The sequence below is a fragment of the Penicillium odoratum genome (assembly GCF_028828045.1).
Source record: "Penicillium odoratum strain IBT 22623 chromosome Unknown utg000006l_segment0_segment0, whole genome shotgun sequence".
In the NCBI taxonomy this organism is placed as follows: domain Eukaryota; kingdom Fungi; phylum Ascomycota; class Eurotiomycetes; order Eurotiales; family Aspergillaceae; genus Penicillium; species Penicillium odoratum.
This window is the reverse complement of record NW_026643148.1, coordinates 2,092,354-2,112,077: the sequence shown is the minus strand read 5'-3', so window position 1 is coordinate 2,112,077 and position 19,724 is coordinate 2,092,354. Positions and strand designations below refer to the sequence as shown.

Here is a 19,724-nt window from a genome sequence, read left to right as displayed (position 1 = left end):
CAATGAGACCAAATATTTACTTTTGGATTCATTTCCCAGTACAGCAAGGCACGAAACCTATCCTCCCATACTCCCTTTCACAGCCTGCTTAGATTGATGCGCCATGAGAAGGATTGAAATTAAACATTCGGCTGAGCAAGTCCAGATCGTTGTCCATCATAAACTCACCGAGATCTAGATTGGACCACTCAGGGAGATTCGAGTCGAGCGTGGAAAAGATCTCTGGGATAGAAAAAGGCATATGAGGACCGACAGGGATACGAGGGTGATTCGTCTCACCCGAAGCTATATCAGTCAGTACCAACGGGTGTTCAGCTTTCATCTAATGGGAATGGGAAGCTTACTGGTAGCTTTGAGAATCATGGACAGCTGGGACAAATATTCGACACAACGTTCAATAACCCCATTACCTGAGTCTAGATGGCACAAAGCATCCGCTGCGAGATCAAGATATGGTCGGCAGTTTTCGACCGTTTGCCATTGTTCTGGACTGTGCTGATGTTCCTTGGATGAGACAAGAAGAGCCCCAAAGATGACAAGGCCGGCATTGAAGGCTGGGAAAGAGTTCAGTGACAAGATCTTTGGAAGGTATACTTGGGTTCGTACTATAGTAAAGTGTATAATTCCATGCCCCTAGGAGGCCTCGACGCCAGCCACCTGATGAGGTAATAGTATGAACGGTGGAAATAATTGACTTGGCAGACTCAATGCAGTTTTGCACACCCGTGAAACTCATCTGCCGGGCGAGCTTATTTTCCTGGGAAGCCGAATCATCAACACTGTATGCACCCAAAAAACACTCTAGGCACTTGCGATAGAGGAGGATGCGCAGGTTATGATACCGAACCGAGAGTACGATGCCAAATCGATGACGAATTCTTGATTCTGGGTTCAACTGCGCTAAATCCTCGGCAAGTAACGGTTCATGCCAGAGGCGGATCCCAAGAGAAGGGACAATTGAAAAACGCCATTCCTCGAGTTGACGCTCACCCTCAAGAATTTGAGGCAACGCGTTCGCTGGGGTCAGTGGGTGTTCAAATCCCAGGTTTTGACCATAGCAAGTGTCAAGGACGTTGAACATCACAACGTAAAGTTTTCTGGATCAGTCAATTAGTCTTGAGGAAATAAGTGAGTTGCGGGACAGGGCTTGAACCAACATGGCTGCAGTAAAGAACCAGCCATCCAACTGAGGATACGCTTCAGATTTCGGTGTATTAGCCAGAACCTGCATATCTTTGATAGGCATCTCTAGCTTCACATATGTTTCCGGAATGGTGCAAGGTCGGCCAAATGTCATACTCAACGTTCTGATTGAAATCTCAGTGCTTATGCGCTGAACATTACGATATATATCTTACCTGTCTAGCAGAATACAACCGTACCAAGTTCGCTTACGGATTTCACATTCAAGGGGCGAAAAGCGTTGGTTGGCCTCGGGGGAGTGTAAACCAAGTTGAAAAGCCACTGAAATAGCCAGACCATGTGTAGTCCACGCTTGCACGGATTTCTGAGTTCCTTGGAGATATTGACCCTGGACCAACAGATACTGCACTGTTGGACATTGCATTAGTATATGTATGCGAGCAGAACTCGCAGAGGGTTACTCACCCATCTCTAGACTTGCATTCCGTTTGGAATCCTTATCACAAAGCCCGTTCGCCCTTTGGAAGTAGACATCGGACTCTTGGATTCTTTTGTCGGTAGGTAAGTCACCCTCGGTGTGGAGGCTTGCGGCGATAGCTAAAATGATATTAAGCAAACCGAGCCATGTCCGGCGTACTTGTTTGAAATTTTCTTCACGCATCCGAAAATAAGTCTCACAAAATGATGCCTCGTGGATGAATGGTAGGAGCTGGCCAGTTTTCTCGAAATAAATTTGAATCAAACTCCAGGTGCGGTCTTCAGAAGGCAAAGCAAAAATATTAATCCCAGGAGACATATGCATTCTACCTTGAGAGTCCTCTAGGGAAGGACGAGACTTTGACACATTCAACATTCCGCCACCCGATTGAATCGGGGAGTATATTGATGGAACACGGCCACCTTGTTGATTTCCTCTTGCAATAGCGCGAGAAATATGACGCATGAACGCAATATTGGATGACGGGCCTGGTAATGTTTAGTTCAAATCCGATTGACTTCATCTCGAGAATATCATATCATACCAAAAAACCCACAGTCCTCTTCATCCGCAAAATTGATGGCACCCATCCCATCAATTGAGTTCTCTGAGGCATCTATCTCTCCAAACTCGGCCCTCTCTAGAGGGACCATCGCGTGAGAGGAGCTCACTGGCTGGTCCAACCTGGGAGCTGGAGATGATCCAGATTCATGCCTTGCTACATGATTGACCAGCGGGGGGTTCTCAGCTGGTGCCGAAGGGGTGACATTGCCTTGATTATGCTCCAATCTACGGAGAGATGCCTCAATGTCTAGGATCCGATGTTCAAGTCGAGCCAAGTAACTATCCTATCAGTCAGAAGATTTTTTCCAAGGAAGAGTACCCCTCAAGGTTTCAGTGGGCCAGGAGTGGGTGGAGGAATTCACCTTTTTTCCACAGATAGATTGTATGATGTGCCGATATCCTGATAGACACAATCACATCCGAGCTCCTTGCACTGAGTGCACGGTCGAGCTCCATCACACTATCCCGAGTTAGTTCCAAGGGGCTCAGCACTTGGCACGGCATACTCACTCGGGATTTCCGATGACGACAGGAGTTGCAGGCTAAGACAGCACGCCGGCGTTTAGGAGCCGGCTGCGACATGGTGTGAGGAAGAGAAGTGGGGAGATAGGAGTATTTGCTCCACTTTTGACTTTGGCGGTGAAGCATAGAATAGAACTATAAACGGAGTAGCTAGTAGGTTACTAAGAAACTATTGGTCTATACGGATTTCCCCTCGTCCGTGGATTTACTACAAATTGCTTGGCATACATTTCCCCGCAAATTGTGTGGCTTTACGCTAATGGAAATGCGGAGTTTGTGAACCAAATAATTGCAAAGCTCCCCCCGAACTTCCCTATTTCCCCGACATGATGTCGACAATTAGATCGAAGCTCCTTTATTTAAGGATGGCGCACAATTCTAATCCCTGTATAGTTTTACACCCAATCAATCTAAATTTGATAGGTTATCGACATGGTTGGTAATATGATTTCCCAAGACATGAAAGTCAATACTTCTCGTCCTGTGCACATCGGCATTGTTGGTGCGGGAATTGGTGGACTGGCTGCTGCAATTGCAATTGGTCAAGCTGGTGCCCAAGTCACAGTGTTGGAAGCGGCCCAAGAGCTAGGTGAAGTATGTACTCCCCTTGAATGCATGAATGGCAAACTAAAGTTACAACTCTCTCAAATAGATTGGAGCAGGAATTCAGATGACCCCAAATGTTTCTGTGCTTCTTCAGAGGTGGGGAGTGGACAAGGTTATTGGAGATAACTTGGTTCAGTTTGAAGAATTGAACATGCGGCGCAAAGATGGTACACCAGTCGGTTATACCAAAATTGACACAATCGAACGAGATCTGCAACGACCATGGTGGGTGGTCCATCGAGCCCATCTCCATGAGGGGTTAGCCACAATTGCTGTTAAAGCCGGCGCTATGATCAAGCTTGACTCCCGAGTCGTCAAAATTGACCACCAAGCTGAAAAGGCCACCGTGACTACCCAAAAAGGGGACTCATACACATTCGATCTCTGCGTTGGTGCAGATGGAGTCAATAGTGTTATTCGTCGCTCATTGTTCCCAGATGTTCGACCGGAGCCCCCCACCACTAACTGTGCATACCGAGCCATGGTGCCGTACGACCAGATTCGCCAGGATCCAATTGCTAAGGAGCTTATTCAAAAGCTGACCATGGAGGTGTGGATGGCTCCTCAATCCTATATCATTACCTATCCAATCTCGGCCGGCAACATGTTTAACTTGGTCCTGTCACACCATCGCCCCGAGAAGCTGCGGGCCACTCAGGAAGATGTACCTATTGAGGAGATGCGGGAGGAGTTCAAGGATTATGATCCACGCATCAAGCGTATTGTGGATATGATCCCGAAAGTGGTAAGTGCCTATTCACGAGAGATATATCCATATACATACTCAACTTTATACCAGTCACGTTGGCCACTCATGGTGACTGGACCATTGAAGTCTTGGTCCTCGCCCCAGAAGAACGTGGTTCTTATGGGCGATGCGGCACATTCCATGGTGAATCACATGGCACAGGGGGCAGCCACTTCGATGGAAGACGGCGCTTTCCTCGCCAAGTGCATTGAGGCTGTTGTTCATGGCAAAATCAGTATCCAGGATGCCGTCGGAATCTATGAGACAGAGCGCATGCCCAAAGCATATGCCAAGCAACAGGTATCCTTTATCAACGGAGCCATCTGGCAGCTACCAGATGGGCCGCTGCAGCAAGGGCGCGACGCGGCGATGGCGCCTGAGCTGGAAGGGACCTACTTCGTGCGTAGCAGCAACCTCTACGGAGACCCACAGACTGTGCTTGACATTTATGGGTATGACGTTCAGGGACATGCTGAAGATGCGATACGGAAGTTCTGTGACGGCAAAGAGCCGGCTCATCCTGTAACGGGCGTCACTCGTTCTTTGCAGGGTAAGTATATGGACTGGTACTTGCCAGTCCAAAGCAGACAAGCCGGGAAGCTGTAATCTTGTACATGTGTACATAAATCAGATTAGAAGATCATATTAGAACCTGGCTAGAATTTCAAGATTTCTGGGTCATGAACGTGCATTCCAGTTAACATGATAAGAATATGTATGTACAGAAAGCAGGACAGCTATACAGTAGCCACTGTCCTTTTCCTTTTTAAGGAAGTATTAAAAAAAATATACAACACAAGTATTAAGAATGATGTAGGTCGGATCAAAGGGTTCGCCCGGATGAAAAATGATATCCGGGGACCCAATATGAACCTATGCAAGTAGAGCCCAAACTCCAGGCGAAAAAAAGACCAAAGATGCAATCCCGAGATCTGACGGCCATATGCACGTGTATCAGGGGGAAGGACCTGCCCTCATCTCAAAGGGTTTTCTTCTGTTCAGCAGAGTAGCTGCGATCATCTTCACCTTCCACAGTCTTCAAGATGGCTTCCATCTCCTTGGCCTGGCGTTTCCATTCCTGATCACCCATCTTGGTTTCGCGTCGGAAGAGTTCCTCGTTGGGCTTGCGGTAGCTACCACCCAGACGGTCCCACAGTGTAGTGAACTGCCCGTAGTTGTAGTTGAAGTACAAGTGATGCATGGTATGGCAAGCGGCTCCGTTGACGATCGGGCTGTTGGCGACGTACTCACCATCATGGATGAAGACAGTCCATAGATTGATGAAGGCGAAAAGGAAGACATAAGCCAGTTTTTGCAGAGGGAAGATGAAGGGGAACACGTGATAAGGAACACTTTGAGACCAGCCGTCCAAGGGGTGGAAAGCGTGGGAGGCGAAAGGACTCGGCATGATCCATTTGTGGTGCGGCTTGTGAAGGACTTTGTAGACACGCGGGTGGTGCAGGCCACGGTGGATCCAATAGATGAAGAAATCGGTGAAAAAGATAAAGAGCGGGATTTGCAGGAAGCTGTAGTACGGGAACGGCTCCTCGGCGACGGTGTCGTAGAGCTTGGCGTAGCCTCGTACTTCCAGGACGAAGAAAGGCGCAGTCAAAAGGGCCATTGGGGGCATGGCACTCATGGCCTGCTTCATTTCCATGGAAATCTGGTTTCGCAAGAACTTGGGATGATTGTAGGTGGTTTTGTCCCAAATGAAAATATATGAGAGAGTCGCAACCACGAAGTAGACAAGGAGACCGAAGATCCTGAGCGCATGTTAATAAAGGCCCACGATAGGTGGCGTCAGGGGTGTCGGCGCATACCAAGTGATCAAGAAGAAACTGGTGAATTGGCGGTAAATGTTATTCCGCGGCCAGGCACTAAGGTAGGCATATTTGGAGGGTTCGAGATGAAGTAGCTGAGTGGCTGGCTCGTAGATAAAAGGTTCGGCTGCACCGAACAAGGACAAGGAGCTGTTGGCCGTATTGACGAGGCCCTGGAGGGAGACAGACGAGGCAATTGAGTTGGGGAGAAGAGTGGAATACATTCGATCACCAACGAAGGTATCCCATAATTCCAGAATGATATCCATGATCAACTCACGTAAAAAGGATGGGGGTGAGGTAATTGGGGAAGGGAAATCTTGAAGGGCGAAAGTATTAAGTCCGAGGGGCGAATCACAATTTCTGCCCACATCACACCAGCGCGGAACGGCTTCTGCCGCTTGGAATCTTCTCTTAATAATCCAAGGATCAGATATACTGTAGAGAATAGAGTACAGGTCATTATCATGGTCATTGGAATGTGTTTCATATAAGTGATCAAGTGATGTTAATATCTACATGTCATTCCCTACCGCGCATGGAGTGCTCCAAGTCTGTACACGAAGTATAGCATATTAAGTCTTTTACCCCTTTTTGGCTTCTGCAGGAACAGATTGCCATAAACATAAGGCATTAAGGCAACAAGGCATTAAGGCAACAAACTGACTAAGATTAGGCATCAAGGCCATCAAGTTCTCCCCGTACTGAGAGTTACCAACCAAGCATTTGTTGGTGTAAATCCAAGTCTTGATGCAAACAGTCACAAGTTTAGTTAGTTTACCCTTAATGAGATTAGATTGGCCATGATATATTCTCATTAATACATGTTCATTTATATATTCTACTTAGCATTCATCACAATTTGTCACAATTTATCACCAGTAACCACCATTATATATGATTACGTAGTTTTGGAAGTCCCCCAAAGTCCAGAACCGCCCCAGTCTTTGGCGCTCGCCTATTGCGTCGCTTCTAGCGTCAACGGCAGTATCCGCCCAATTCTGCCCGCCCCAAACTTCAACCCAGCCTCTTCTTCCCCCTCTTAACATATACCCCCATCCAACCCTCCTTCAAAACGAATACCCACTTTTTGGGTCTTCATCTGTTCTTCTGAACTAAATTTTTTTCAGTTCCATAATTGTGGTGGCTAGCTGCCTGGTGTCGCTCACCAAGCAGCAATTGCCCAGTGATTGGCTTTGTGACCTTGTCCCCGGCTACGATTTATCGTCGCAAAAGCTATCGCTGATCCGACATTACTCCTCATCGGTCCCGACTGTACCTCCTTTATATTTACCCTTCGGAACAAGCCTTTCAACACCGAAACATCACCATGTATAACGCTCATCGCGGGATGGTGCCCGCTCCCAACTCCCGTCTGACGGAGTTGTTGGATCAGCTGCGCCAGGAATTTGAGAGCCAGTCTCGCAGTACCGGTGAATTTGAGCACCAGTGTATGTGTTCCATCTGCAATCTACCACCTGCCATCTGCCACCACCTACCTGCCTACCCTACCCTTGTCCCCCTCGACCTCTGCTCTGCTTAGCTATTCAAATGCGCGCAACTTTGGAGCGACCCCCTATCTGTTTAAGTCGCTAGTCTGTCTATGGCTACGGCTCCTAGGTCACGAAATGCGCTGAATGGTTTTCTAACTGATAGATCATGCAGTTACCGGCCAGCTCCAGGAGATGGAGATGATCCGTCAGAAGGTGTATCAACTGGAGCAAACCCAGGTTAAGATGAAACAAGAGTGCGTGAAACCCATTTTATCTTTCCTTTGCACGTTTTGCGCAAATTGGTGCTGGCTAGTATACTGACCTTGACCCTATTATAGCTACGAAGCTGAGATCCGCCACCTGCGACACGAGCTTGAGTCGCGCGGTGTGCAAACCGTCTCCCACATCACACCTGCGGCGCACACAGCTCCCCCAGGCCAACCACCACAGGTCGGCCATGGCCCGAGCAACCTGTTTAGTGGCATTATGGCCAACCAAGGAGGTAGTGGTCCCGGTCTTGCCCCTCCCCCACCCCAGGATCAGCAGCTTCCCCAGCATGCCCTTCAACAGCCTGTCGCGGCCGCCCAGCCTGGACAGCCCCTGCAGAGCTCCTTTGGAGGATATCCACCGGGCGCTGCTGTGACCGGTATGTGAGAGTATTAAGTGAACCGTTGTCAAGTTGCTGACCTTGTCCTTTTTACCCGATAGGCTACGGTGGTCCCCCACCACCTCCAACCGCATCCCCCGGCCCTGGAAAGGGTCGACGCGCGGCTCCCGGACCGGCTACCCCGCAACCGACTCAGCTGGCTTACCCTGATCCTCGTGCATCTCCTCAGATCCGACCGACCCCTCCAGGCACACAGGCGGCCCCCGTTGTTCGTGCGGATCGCCCAGGTAACATGTTGGCCAACTGGAACCCCGAGGACCTGCCCCCGTCGCAGAAGCGCGAAGGCACAGACTGGTATGCGGTGTTCAACCCAGAGGTCCAACGTGTGCTGGATGTCGAGCTTGTGCATCACCTTAGCCACGACAGTGTAGTCTGTTGTGTTCGGTTCAGCCGTGATGGCAAGTACCTGGCGACCGGTTGCAACCGCTCGGCCCAGATCTTTGATGTGACCACAGGACAAAATGTGGCAACCCTGCAAGATGAGAACGTCGACAAGGATGGCGACCTGTACATCCGCAGCGTGTGCTTCAGTCCCGATGGGAAGTACCTGGCAACGGGTGCGGAAGATAAGCAGATTCGGGTACGTAAACCACATTGAAAGTATAAAGAGTTTTTTTACTCACGTCATTGGAATTTAGGTTTGGGATATTGCTTCTCGCACCATCAAGCACATCTTCACCGGCCACGAGCAAGACATTTACTCGCTCGATTTCGCAGGCAATGGCCGCTACATCGCCTCGGGCAGTGGTGATAAGACCGTTCGTCTCTGGGACATCCTCGACGGCAAGCTGGTCTACACGCTCAGCATTGAGGATGGAGTCACCACGGTGGCCATGTCCCCCGATGGGCACTACGTGGCAGCTGGATCGCTGGATAAGAGCGTGCGTGTGTGGGACACGACTACTGGATACCTGGTGGAGCGACTAGAAAACCCCGATGGGCACAAGGACAGTGTATACTCGGTTGCCTTCGCACCCAATGGTCGCGACCTGGTCAGCGGTAGTTTGGACAAGACTATCAAGTTGTGGGAATTGACAGTCCCGCGGGGTCTACACCCCCACAATGGCATCAAGGGTGGCAAATGTGTGCGGACATTTGAGGGCCACAAGGTTGGTGCCTTTTTTTTTCTCTCTTCTATTTTCCTCTCTTTTTTTGTTTTTTTGTTTTTTGTTTTTTGTTTTCTTTACCCGCTCTCTCCACTTTGTCCTTCCTTACCCCACTAACCTTGAATAAATTAGGACTTTGTTCTTAGCGTTTGCCTGACGCCCGATGGTCAGTGGGTCATGAGTGGTTCTAAGGATCGTGGCGTTCAATTCTGGGATCCGGTCACTGGTAATGCCCAGATGATGTTGCAGGGCCACAAGAACTCCGGTGAGTTGGAAAGTCTTATCAAATGAGCAAATGCTAATGCTAACTAATGAATATAGTTATCTCTGTTGCCCCAGCGCCAACTGGTAACCTCTTCGCAACTGGTAGTGGAGATATGCGTGCCAGGATCTGGAGGTCAGTTTTCTTGTCTATTTGAAATGGTGGTTTGATTCTAATCATATTTTAGATACTCCAACTATACTGGTCGGTAAAAAAAAGGGGGTGAACGTGGCGTAATGTGACGTCTGTTTGGTTTATTTTTGTTATTTCCTCTCTTTTTTCTTCCCTTTTTCCCCTTTTTCCCTTTTTTTCTTATCTCGGATGCTTCTTTTGCTGGGTTTGGATTCCAGTAAGCCGGGTTGGATTTGTTCGAATTTTGCCGGTGTCTGTTTTGATTTCTTTACCCCCTTTTTACCCGTTTCATTGGAATGAATGTCATTCGTATGATATAAAGCCGAGTCCAGTGTAGCACGAGGATAGAGTGTAGAAGTTCATGTGCCGTATCCCTGCAGGAACGAAGGAAATTTTGAATACGAGGATCGACAATCTGAGCTGAAACCGATCGGGCAGGGAATTTCCAAGGCCATGGGCGGCTAACTAGGATATTCTCAGAATGAAGATCGGACGCTATTGGCGACTATCGGACGGGCGCATCCGGAATTACTGTAACTTACTCGTCAACTGCAACTCTTTGGTCCACTTGGAAAGCCCGAAGGCCCGGGCCGTCGAGGCATTATGTTTTTTTGTTTTTGTTTTTCTTTTCAGATAGATCAAATTCAATGAAATTATACACAATACAGAAAGAACAGAGAAACAGAAGAAGAGCGTAAGAGAGAAGAGTAAGAGAGGAAATGTAGAAAAGAGAAAATTACAAGTCATGTGGTTTCGAGTCTAGGAGACCAAAGGATTAAAATCGCCAGTCGCGGCTGAACATCTTAATTAGTTTGATCTTGCATTGGGGATGGGAAAATTCATTAATTTCATTTGATTTTCTTTATTGAAATTCTCTTATGTTATACATTTTTCCTGATAAATTCGATGCATCCCATTCCATGGCTTTCACAAGATCTACCATACTTATCCTTAAAGGGGAAAACTTATAGGTCTGTTCTATTACTTCTATGCACTTATCCTTAGACTGCTCATCTTTGGTTCCTCTTATATCCTAGACCCTTTCCTCTCCAGACAAACCCCAAATTGCTTTCTGAGAGGAAAAGAAAAAAAAAAAAATCAAAACATGGACACGCCCGAACCAGTATCATCATCCTATGAGTTCTCTGGTCATATGGGGAACTATTCCCACCGTCGCATGGACTCACCCATGTTCCCTTACTATGTCCATCATCCCACATCAGCACCATACTCACTGCCATACCATACTCCAACCTCGAGTCCGTACAACTTTACCTCTCTCAGTCAGCCTGCGCACCCATATGGTCATTACTTCGGGGCCACTCAGCCTCCTCTTGCGTCCCCGATTCGCCCTACGGAGCAACCAGTGCACTCGCTACCGGAGATACGCCCGGCAAAGAATGCCATCAACCAGGGGGCCAAGGGAACGGATCCCCGAGTCGTGGCCATGAAGAAGAGTAGCTCTAACTTTGAGTTCTCCACCGAAGTCGATGTCTTGATGAAAGCCATCCAGGCTAGCCCGGAGTCGGGCTCTCCTGAGCAGCATATCCAGCAGGCTCAGGCGCAACAGACTCCACAGATCTCACACCAGTCACTGCCACCGCTACAGCAGCTGGCAGCATCAGGCTACCCGACCTACCCGATGACACCACCGCGCTGTATCCTGAATAATGAAGGCCAGGTATCACGGTCTGCCAAGAAGCGCAAGTATACTTGCACATTGCCGAATTGTGGCAAGAGTTTCGCACAGAAGACACACCTGGACATTCATACCCGAGCCCATACAGGTGACAAGCCCTTTGTGAGTAGATCATTTCGGAGGCTTGTTCTTTCTTCCGGCTGATGCGGTGTAGGTCTGCAAGGAGCCTTCATGCGGACAGCGATTCTCGCAGCTGGGTAATCTCAAGGTCAGTTCTGGGAATTCAACCCTAACTCACCTGGCTATGACCTGACCAAATCCACTCTAGACCCATGAACGACGCCATACCGGCGAGAAACCGTACTCTTGTGATATCTGCCATAAAAGATTCGCCCAGCGAGGCAATGTAGGGGCCCACAAGACCACTCATCTCCAGAATAAGCCATTCACCTGTTTACTGGATGAATGTGGCAAGAAGTTCACCCAGCTTGGGAACCTGAAGGTAGGATCCACTCCGACGTGGAAAGACTCCTGGTTTCAATGGCTCACATCTCCTCTTTACTTCAGTCCCATCAGAACAAGTTCCACGCATCTACCATCCGCTCGTTAACCATGCGATTCTCCCAAATCCGCGACCAAGGCTCTGTCAACCCGCAAGACCGTGAACTATGGGAATACTTCGCATCACTATACAAGAACAGCAACAAAGGCATCAAGGGTCGAGGCAAGGACCGGCGGATCCTGACTACGAAGCGATCTACCGGAGATTCCATGCGCATGCTATCCATGGAATCAGAGGAGGATCCACAGATCCGCCGAGGCAGCTATGAAGATAGTCTGTCCATGTACACGGGCGGATCCAGCAGTGATGGAGATGAACCTCCATACTTGATGGATCGGCGGTAAATTCGGTTGCGATTTACTTGACGATTTTGGGGATTTTTCCTCTTTTCAGATCCTGGATCTATATCTACTCATCTATATACCCGGGGTATTATTTTGGGATCTATGTTTTGTATATGATTTTATGAGTTTTCTTTTCTATTCCGTCATCCAAGGTCTCATCTGTATTCTATTGGACAAACGATATGTACACGAATCAAGTTTTACCAAGGGCTTTTCTCACTCCTAATTCGATAGATTTTCCCCCCAATTTTTAGACAATTTTAGCCCATGTTAGCCCCTCGAGTTCGTTTCCTTTTCCCTCTTTTGGCTTTAGTATACATTAGTGCTTTGCCTTGACAGCTGCCTGGCGCTAACTACTTTACACACGAGGAGTATTAAGCCGATCGAGGGATTTCAACTAGTTTGGTTTAGTTCAGGGGTACGTGCACTTGCGATCATAGATCGGCAAATGTTTTGCTTTTTTTTTTTTTTTTCATGTTTAAGAGTCTCAAGTGCTTTGTGATAGATATATTCTGGTAGATGGCATGCATGAGATTGTAGACAGGTGTATGCAAGTGTTTTGTTTTTCTTTTGTGGAACGTTGTACCTACAAACTCCAGGGCTGTAGGACAGAGTTTAAGATCTTCCTGACTTCGTGGAGCTAGAGATAGTAGACTCCTTATATTTGAAAGATTGGAACATCATTGAACAAATGAGATCATGCCAATATGGTAAAATCATTGAAAAATCAAAACAAATGTGACAGGCTATGTGATCAGCTACATGACACCAGGTTCCACTTCTGCCCCATGTCATACACACTATTGCCCATCTGCATCTGCAATCTTAATGTCCCCATCACTACCATCATCCTGCATGGGAGCTACCGTACCCACTGGAGTGGCGCTCGCTAGAGAATCCATGATGAATGCCTCTTCCACGGCAACCTTACGTCGGAACACACGGAGCCACCGGCGACCCCATTGGCGGATGATAGCATCTTCAGGCAGATCGCCGCTGCCGCCACGCTCCATCTGCTCGTCGTTGCTGCCTGCAGCTACTGAGACAATAGAGTCCTCAATGAACCGAAACAGTGTCTGCATCTCATTCCGTTCCCGCGCAAGTGTCTCCTCCAGCACACTCAGCTGAGGCTCGTATAAGCCGGGTTGGGTACGGGCCGCGACGATCTGGCGCATGCGATTGGTGACCTTGCCCACCGTAGCGGAGATCATCTCAAAGATATGAGCCTTGGCGAGCACCCTCCCGGCCTCCATGGAGTCCGTAAGCGCCCACTCCAGTACGGAAAATGGGCTGATGATGGTGTAATTCAGGAGTTTGTCGATGATGTTAATGGCTATACCGGGCTGATCCGCCCAGTACTCCATCACGGAGGCAATAATCTGGCATCGGGCCCGCTGCGATACCGGTCCGATGGCAAGCAGTCGGTCCTTGTTCCGCTCGATGCACGAGAGGACGTGGGAGAGCGATTTGGACCCCACGAAGCAGATCGAGGTCATCAAGGCATCCGTGGAAGGCACTTTGGGGTCCTCCACTCCTAAACTTTGCGCCTGTTCCTCGATCGCCGCAATCAATGGCTGAATTTCCTCGTCACCTGCTTTCTTCCGGATGAGCTGCATGATCTCCTGCCCCTCTTTAGAGTATGGGGTCACTATGATCCCAAAGGTCAGTGTCAAACTCTTTCAGAAAATGGGCATGTACTTACTATCGGAAAGATACTTGAATTCAGGTGTGTCTTTCTCCTTGCCCTCGGTGATCAAGGGAATGTAGGGCTCCAGCAAGGTGCCCTTGATACGCTGCGCAAAGCTGAGACGAATCTCCTTGTCCAAAGCACCGTTGATGAAGGATAGCTTGGGATGAATGGCAGGAAGTTCAAGATCATCAACCCTAGGCTAAGTTAGCGTTTGGCTGTTCTCCTTGACGTTAAAATTCATGACTTACCACTCGCTCCATTTCCATGTGAAGCCAAAGTTGCTCAGATGGTGAGCAAACCAATCCAGGAACCGGCTGCTCAGTTCTAGATCCATCGTCTCCAGGTTATTATACAAAAACCGAATAGCACGACCCAAGCTAGGCGCAATAGCGGCCGGACCAATCTTGCAGCACTCGGTCAAAAGGGCATGGTAATACACAAGTTTGTGCTCGGGGGTGGGAAGCTGATACAGCTGGGAGAACACAGCATCAACCGCAACGTCCTCGGGCTTCCATGACTGACCCTCGCCAGCAAGATCACGCATCCGGTCAAAGGGTGTTGCACGCTTGACGAAGGTGTGAGGGGTGAAGTAACAGTCCACGTCAATCAAATACTTTGCTGTCGCAACGCGGTTGAAATCAAGAAGATTGATGGTGTCCACCAATGCATCCCTCAAGAGCAATGAAGTGATATCTGAGGGTGGAGGCACGGTGTCGATTTCTTGGTTGGCAAATACTGAAATGTAAACCTCGGGGAAGAGAGGACGGGAGCCGTTCGGGACAGGGTTGGGGACATTGATCTGTGGGAAAGAGACCTTGTTCACGGGCTCGAAGGGCTTTTGGCCAAGATCCTGTTCATCCTGTTCAATTTCCTGGACACCCTTCCAGGGACGGGGGAGACACTTCAACTCCCAGCCGCGGCTAGCCTCGCCTTGTAGTTGACTCTGAAGAAGACTGACTACACTGGGTCCAGCGGCTTCCTTATTCTCCTCGGGGCTGAATGTGTTCACCAGATCCACCAATGCGTGCGGCGTGGATGCAATAATGTCCGTTTTCTCAAGCAGACTCATAGCCTGAGTCTCGAAGCCCGTGGCGGGAGAGGACATCACATAGGGAATAGTGAATTGAATGATTTTGACAAGCTCCAGGCCGAGTAGCTGTACCAAATTGTTAGTCTGGCGCGATCCACCTGGGGATAGAGTCCACTTACGTCTTCCGAAGATGCCGTTTGGAGATCAACCGCGCGGGCGAATAGCTCTTCTAGCAGCGGGAAGATACCATCACCCTCAAAGAGAGGCTGTAAACCTCCCAAGAAGCGAAGGACAAGCTTCACCTCTCGCCATGACCCGGAATCAATGTGTTTTTGCAAGATCTCGCCTGCCTTCTTCAACACCTCCGCGCCCAGTTCAGCCTTGAGGTTGTAGGCGACCAGAATTGTCGCAGCCACGAATGGGATTTTCATCGGTTGTTCCTGGACACTATCATTGGATTTCTGATGTTAGTCTAGTCTCTCATCAGCCGCCGAGCATTGTAGATGAGCACACGTACAGGTCCAAGGAAATGGTCACAAAGGTGTCGCGCAACTCCTCATCGTCGAAATTTTCCGCGACCGACTTCGCGATTCCCATGATATCATCCTCCACTCTTCGGGCAGCCTATCGAATGGGTTTTGCGCATCAGTATCCAGGTTCATGGTCCTAGGCAGGAAGCACGTAATGCAAGGGCAATGGATTCATACCGACTCGGCAATCGTCAGGAGCTGGCGGCGGACCTGGACGAACAAAGGCTCTTCATATCTGCGTCGCTGAGGACGGCGATCGTAATCCTCATCATCTTCCAACTGGTTAGCTATGGTCATGGAAGCTTGCTAATGTCGCTCACCTCTGTAGCGGCGCTTGCGTCCACCACCGCCACCACCACGGGGGCCATGATTCCGGCGCTCATAATCAGCCATGGCGTGTAAAATCTGGAATGGTCAATGGGATACAAGGGCAAGAGAAGAATGATGAACAGAAGTCCCGAGCTCCTAGTAAATGCAATTGGCAGCTCGGAAGTGAGGAAATTCCGACCCGAGAAGACCAAACAAACCTCAAGTCAAACTTGAATTTATATGCCCATTGATGATTAAGGAAATACAGTTCAATTGGAACCAAGAGTACACAGATCTACAGATATCATGGCAGATGGGAGAACTTGAAATTGTCCCAATCGATGTGTGGTGGCTTCAGGCAGAAAAATGACAATAAAAGCAGTCCCTAAGTGACCACCAGTATACAAGTCATAAAGTGGATTCATTACCTCGAAAGGCTCTGGTATGGTTAGATGAACACGTGGGAGTAATCAATGCTTCGTGGTCTGACACTTATATCAAAATGCTAACAAAGAATGCCTTTCTTATGTGACCGAGTCCGAGGGAATCCCCGATACAACGGGAACATCTCTACGGGCATAGAACAAGGAGCCCATCCGTTGAAACTGGAACATGTAGCATCATCGCCGGGTCAAGGGGGAGGAATCACAGAAGCCTAGCCGAGCCCCAAGCCAGGCAATGACATTTGAAAAAGGAAGAAACGAGGATCAAGAACAGACAAAGCAAGGAAGTAAAAAAAGAACAAGGGGATCGAGAAGAGAAGGGAGGAGGAGATAGAACAAAAAAAAGTAAACAAAGGGGTTTCTAGCGCTGCAAAGTCGAAGGAATTGTGGTAAGATTGGGGCCACAGACGAGTCCCGGGGTAAAATTGAACGAAAAGCCTCCCAGAACCATGATGCATATTGTCCCCTTCCCACCCAGGGATCAAAGGGGAACCTTCTGCATGGGCTTCCTTTCCCTCTCTCCCCTGACCGAATAAAGCGATGCAGTCTTCAATCCCGGCAGACTTGCACAGAAAGGGTATCACTTTTTCCTCCCAAGTGTCGCAGACACCTCAAAAATAAGAACTCCAGGCCATGACCTTCCACCATTGCGTGACAATCATCAACCTCCCATGCCACCCCATCTCCAAATGAATCCAGCTCCAGTTTTTCTGCTCAGCCATGATAAAAAAGGACGTTTCCACTTTTCCCATCGTTCCTTCCACAAAAACTCCTGACAGCTGCTGCAGTCCCGTCAATGGTGGGTTCAATAAAAGGTATGGAACCCCAGCCAGGCCTGTGCTCTTAAGTGAAGAGCGTCACTCAAAACAGGATGGTACTCGGTCGATAGGTCCTCGAGAATTTCTTCACATGCTGTGCGGAATGCACTACGAACAGACATATCTCTCGGGGTATCTATCCCCTCAGTCGAGATGAGCCATCATCTCCTCCTTGGAAAGGGGCTTGAAGTTGTTGATGTCGAGGCCACGTGCTTCCAGGGCTGGTCGAGCATGGGGAGGGACGATTCGATCGTTCAATTCTGGCGCGATCGACAGTTCTGGATATTGTTAGCAAAAAATGACGGGAAATCGAATCCCGAGATCGGATCAGCAATGGAACTTACCGTGTCGAGAGAAGTCAAAGAGAACGGGCAGATCCTTGACCGGGTTGTTGTGATGGCGCGAATCGGGGAAACGGGTAGCCGGATCTCGCAATTCGTCGAAGAAGGGGTGGCACATGGCCTCAATGGCCGACAGTCGCTCAGTGGGGGTGTACTCCAATAGGGCCGAAATCAGGTCGATGGCCTCCGGAGGCGCTTTCCGGAATACCTGGTGTTGGGTGATTAGCGCCGGCAGCGTTGAGGGGCTGTTGGGAGAGGTAGGTACCTTATTGAAGGGATGTGGCTTGATTTGAGGGAATTTGTGCTCCATGTAGTTGGGGTTCATGGTCCGAATCTGCTCTCGAGTGGGAGTGCCAAGAACCTTGATGATTTCGACCAGCTGGTCAATTCCCGATTCACCAGGGAAGAGGGGTTGTCCCAGCATCAACTCGGCCATCACACAACCGGTCGACCATACATCTGAAGGGGAGAAAAAAAAAAGTCAGATATGAATTCAGGACCTCGGGGAATCGAATTGTGGAAAAAGAACGCACCGATCTTGGTTGTGTAGTTGGTCGCACCGAAGATCAACTCCGGAGCCCGATAGTACCGAGAGCAAATGTAGGAGACATTGGGTTCATTTTCAATCAGAATCTTGGCGGATCCGAAATCACACAGCTTCAAAATTCCGGTGTTAGGGTCCAAGAGAAGGTTCTGGGGTTTGATGTCACGATGGCAGATTCCTTGGGAGTGAATGTAGGCTAGCGACCGGAACAGCTGGTAGATGTAAAGCTTGACCTCGAGCATGGGCATAGTGGTCTTGAGTTTGTTGAAGTAGCGCGAGGCACGGTATACCGTTTCAGGGACATACTCGAGAACCAGGTTGAGGTACACTTCGTCTTTCTACAATGGGGAGGGAAGGAGGTCAGTCAGTGGGAGCACCGGGCGGGAGGCGGATGATCTCAACACCTACTCGGTCGCCGTTGGAGTAGTAGAAGGCCTTCAACTCGACGATATTCGGATGGCGCACAATCCTCATAATTTGAAGCTCACGGTTCTACAAGATCATCAGTATCATCCTGGCTGCCATTTCCGGATAAATCCGCCCGTACCTTGAACCGCTTGTCCTGGAGGACTCTCTTGATGGCAGCGTCCTCGCCGCTTGGGGCCATCTTGGTCTGAAAGACAACACCGAAGGACCCATTGCCCACGATCTTACACTGGGTGTACGAGATCTCTTTGTGCTCACCAGTAAGGCCATCTTGGACCTTTTCGCGAATGACCTCTGCGGGGGTGGGAAGAACGAACGTCAGTTTTGGGGGAGGGGAAGGGAATGGGGACCTCATCAAGGCCATTGAGGAACGACTTACCACCCATGCGCAAACTTGGGAATAACCCAGGTCGACTCTGTGACATGGCGGGGAGTGCTATGGAGGAAGAGGAAAGGAACCCGTTTTGGGCGTGGTAATCGGTGGAGTCAAGCTGGGAGGGGAGGGAGGGGGTGGGCGGAAGGTCCGAACGGGGCGAGATGAGAAGAATAGGTGGTCGAATGCCAAGAATGTAAGAGGGAAATAGAAAACCTCAAGGTGGAATGGAATTGGTGGAAGGGGAAAGCAGGGACCAATAATGTTCGAATTGGACAAATCCTAAAGGTTTGGGGTGGAAGAGAGGAGGGGGGGGGGGGGGGGGGGGGCGTAGTAAGGGAAAATTGGGTAGACTTGGTGGTATTGTAGAGAGGAACTGATTCAAGTTCGGGAAAGGGAAAAAAGGTGACGTTGACAGCCAACAGGTTCAAAGGGAATTAAACCACCTTAGAAACCAAAAGAGGGGGGGGGAAAGTAAAAAAAAAAAAATAGCCAGGAAAATTGATAAATCAAAAGGGAATTTCACTTATTTTTATTTTGTTTCATTTGTATTTTTCAAGGAAAATCCCTAAAAACTAAAATGTAGAAAGAATAAGAAAGAGAGGAGAGAGGGGGCGGGAGAGGTCCAATACCCCAAGTTACTTCAAGTGTATAATTATCAAAATTTATATTATATCAAAGTCTGTAATTGGAATGAAACTGTTCCTTTGAGTTTCTTCAGAAGAAATTATATAGAAACATATATATACAATATTCCATGTTCATTTGACAGGAATTGAATCACATCTTGTTTGGTCTATGCTCCTTTCCCTTAATATAAGTGAATCTCTCATCGATTTATTACCAGATTTGAAATACAGCAATGATTACAATACCAATATTACAAGAATGATCTCATTGATACAAATGGTTTAGGTTACCCGGTAATAATACTAATCCGAGCCTCCAGAAAGTGGATAGTTATTGACTTACGGATATCTCTTACCATATGGGACTTTTTCTACATGAGAAGCAGAACAGAGTCCAGAACATTTGACAGAGCTCCATAAATTCCCCTCCCGCATCTATCCCCCTCTTACTATTTTTAAAAGAGAAAAGGGGACTTTGGTAAAAGGTCACGTTGAACGGAGATAC

At 48.7% G+C, this 19,724-nt stretch overlaps 7 protein-coding genes across 7 annotated transcripts; 3 read left to right on the top strand and 4 right to left on the bottom strand.

The window, feature by feature from the left end:
• Positions 1-88: 88 nt before the first annotated feature.
• Positions 89-2,274, bottom strand: N7520_009250 (fungal specific transcription factor domain-containing protein; the record flags this gene model as incomplete). The annotated part of the gene is made up of 8 exons (XM_057143184.1): positions 89-285; positions 345-554; positions 607-1,097; positions 1,158-1,307; positions 1,359-1,551; positions 1,609-1,740; positions 1,822-2,109; positions 2,166-2,274. 8 exons carry the CDS (start codon positions 2,272-2,274, stop codon positions 89-91), a joined length of 1,770 nt encoding a protein of 589 aa, XP_056992472.1.
• Positions 2,275-3,139: 865 nt separating this feature from the next.
• Positions 3,140-4,667, top strand: N7520_009249 (Salicylate hydroxylase; the record flags this gene model as incomplete). The annotated part of the gene is made up of 3 exons (XM_057143183.1): positions 3,140-3,301; positions 3,360-4,058; positions 4,113-4,667. 3 exons carry the CDS (start codon positions 3,140-3,142, stop codon positions 4,665-4,667), a joined length of 1,416 nt encoding a protein of 471 aa, XP_056992471.1.
• Positions 4,668-5,040: 373 nt separating this feature from the next.
• N7520_009248 (sterol desaturase family protein) lies at positions 5,041-6,150 on the bottom strand (the record flags this gene model as incomplete). The annotated part of the gene is made up of 2 exons (XM_057143182.1): positions 5,041-5,824; positions 5,882-6,150. 2 exons carry the CDS (start codon positions 6,148-6,150, stop codon positions 5,041-5,043), a joined length of 1,053 nt encoding a protein of 350 aa, XP_056992470.1.
• A 1,061-nt stretch (positions 6,151-7,211) lies between these two features.
• On the top strand, positions 7,212-9,621 carry rcoA (uncharacterized protein; the record flags this gene model as incomplete). The annotated part of the gene is made up of 8 exons (XM_057143181.1): positions 7,212-7,332; positions 7,547-7,628; positions 7,713-8,020; positions 8,083-8,621; positions 8,680-9,150; positions 9,280-9,412; positions 9,469-9,544; positions 9,597-9,621. 8 exons carry the CDS (start codon positions 7,212-7,214, stop codon positions 9,619-9,621), a joined length of 1,755 nt encoding a protein of 584 aa, XP_056992469.1.
• A 1,025-nt stretch (positions 9,622-10,646) lies between these two features.
• Positions 10,647-12,080, top strand: N7520_009246 (C2H2-type zinc finger protein; the record flags this gene model as incomplete). Its single annotated transcript, XM_057143180.1, has 4 exons — positions 10,647-11,342; positions 11,395-11,448; positions 11,509-11,682; positions 11,748-12,080. Coding segments are annotated over 4 exons (1,257 nt in total), but the record flags the coding sequence as incomplete, so codon positions are not given.
• Positions 12,081-12,886: 806 nt separating this feature from the next.
• On the bottom strand, positions 12,887-15,729 carry N7520_009245 (NCBP1 family protein; the record flags this gene model as incomplete). Its single annotated transcript, XM_057143179.1, has 7 exons — positions 12,887-13,734; positions 13,789-13,970; positions 14,025-14,932; positions 14,986-15,253; positions 15,324-15,430; positions 15,514-15,608; positions 15,657-15,729. The coding sequence occupies 7 exons, from the start codon at positions 15,727-15,729 to the stop codon at positions 12,887-12,889; spliced, it is 2,481 nt and encodes an 826-aa protein (XP_056992467.1).
• A 1,321-nt stretch (positions 15,730-17,050) lies between these two features.
• N7520_009244 (GSK family serine/threonine-protein kinase) lies at positions 17,051-18,642 on the bottom strand (the record flags this gene model as incomplete). The annotated part of the gene is made up of 6 exons (XM_057143178.1): positions 17,051-17,184; positions 17,251-17,706; positions 17,781-18,129; positions 18,200-18,283; positions 18,339-18,511; positions 18,597-18,642. 6 exons carry the CDS (start codon positions 18,640-18,642, stop codon positions 17,051-17,053), a joined length of 1,242 nt encoding a protein of 413 aa, XP_056992466.1.
• Between the last annotated feature and the right edge of the window lie 1,082 nt (positions 18,643-19,724).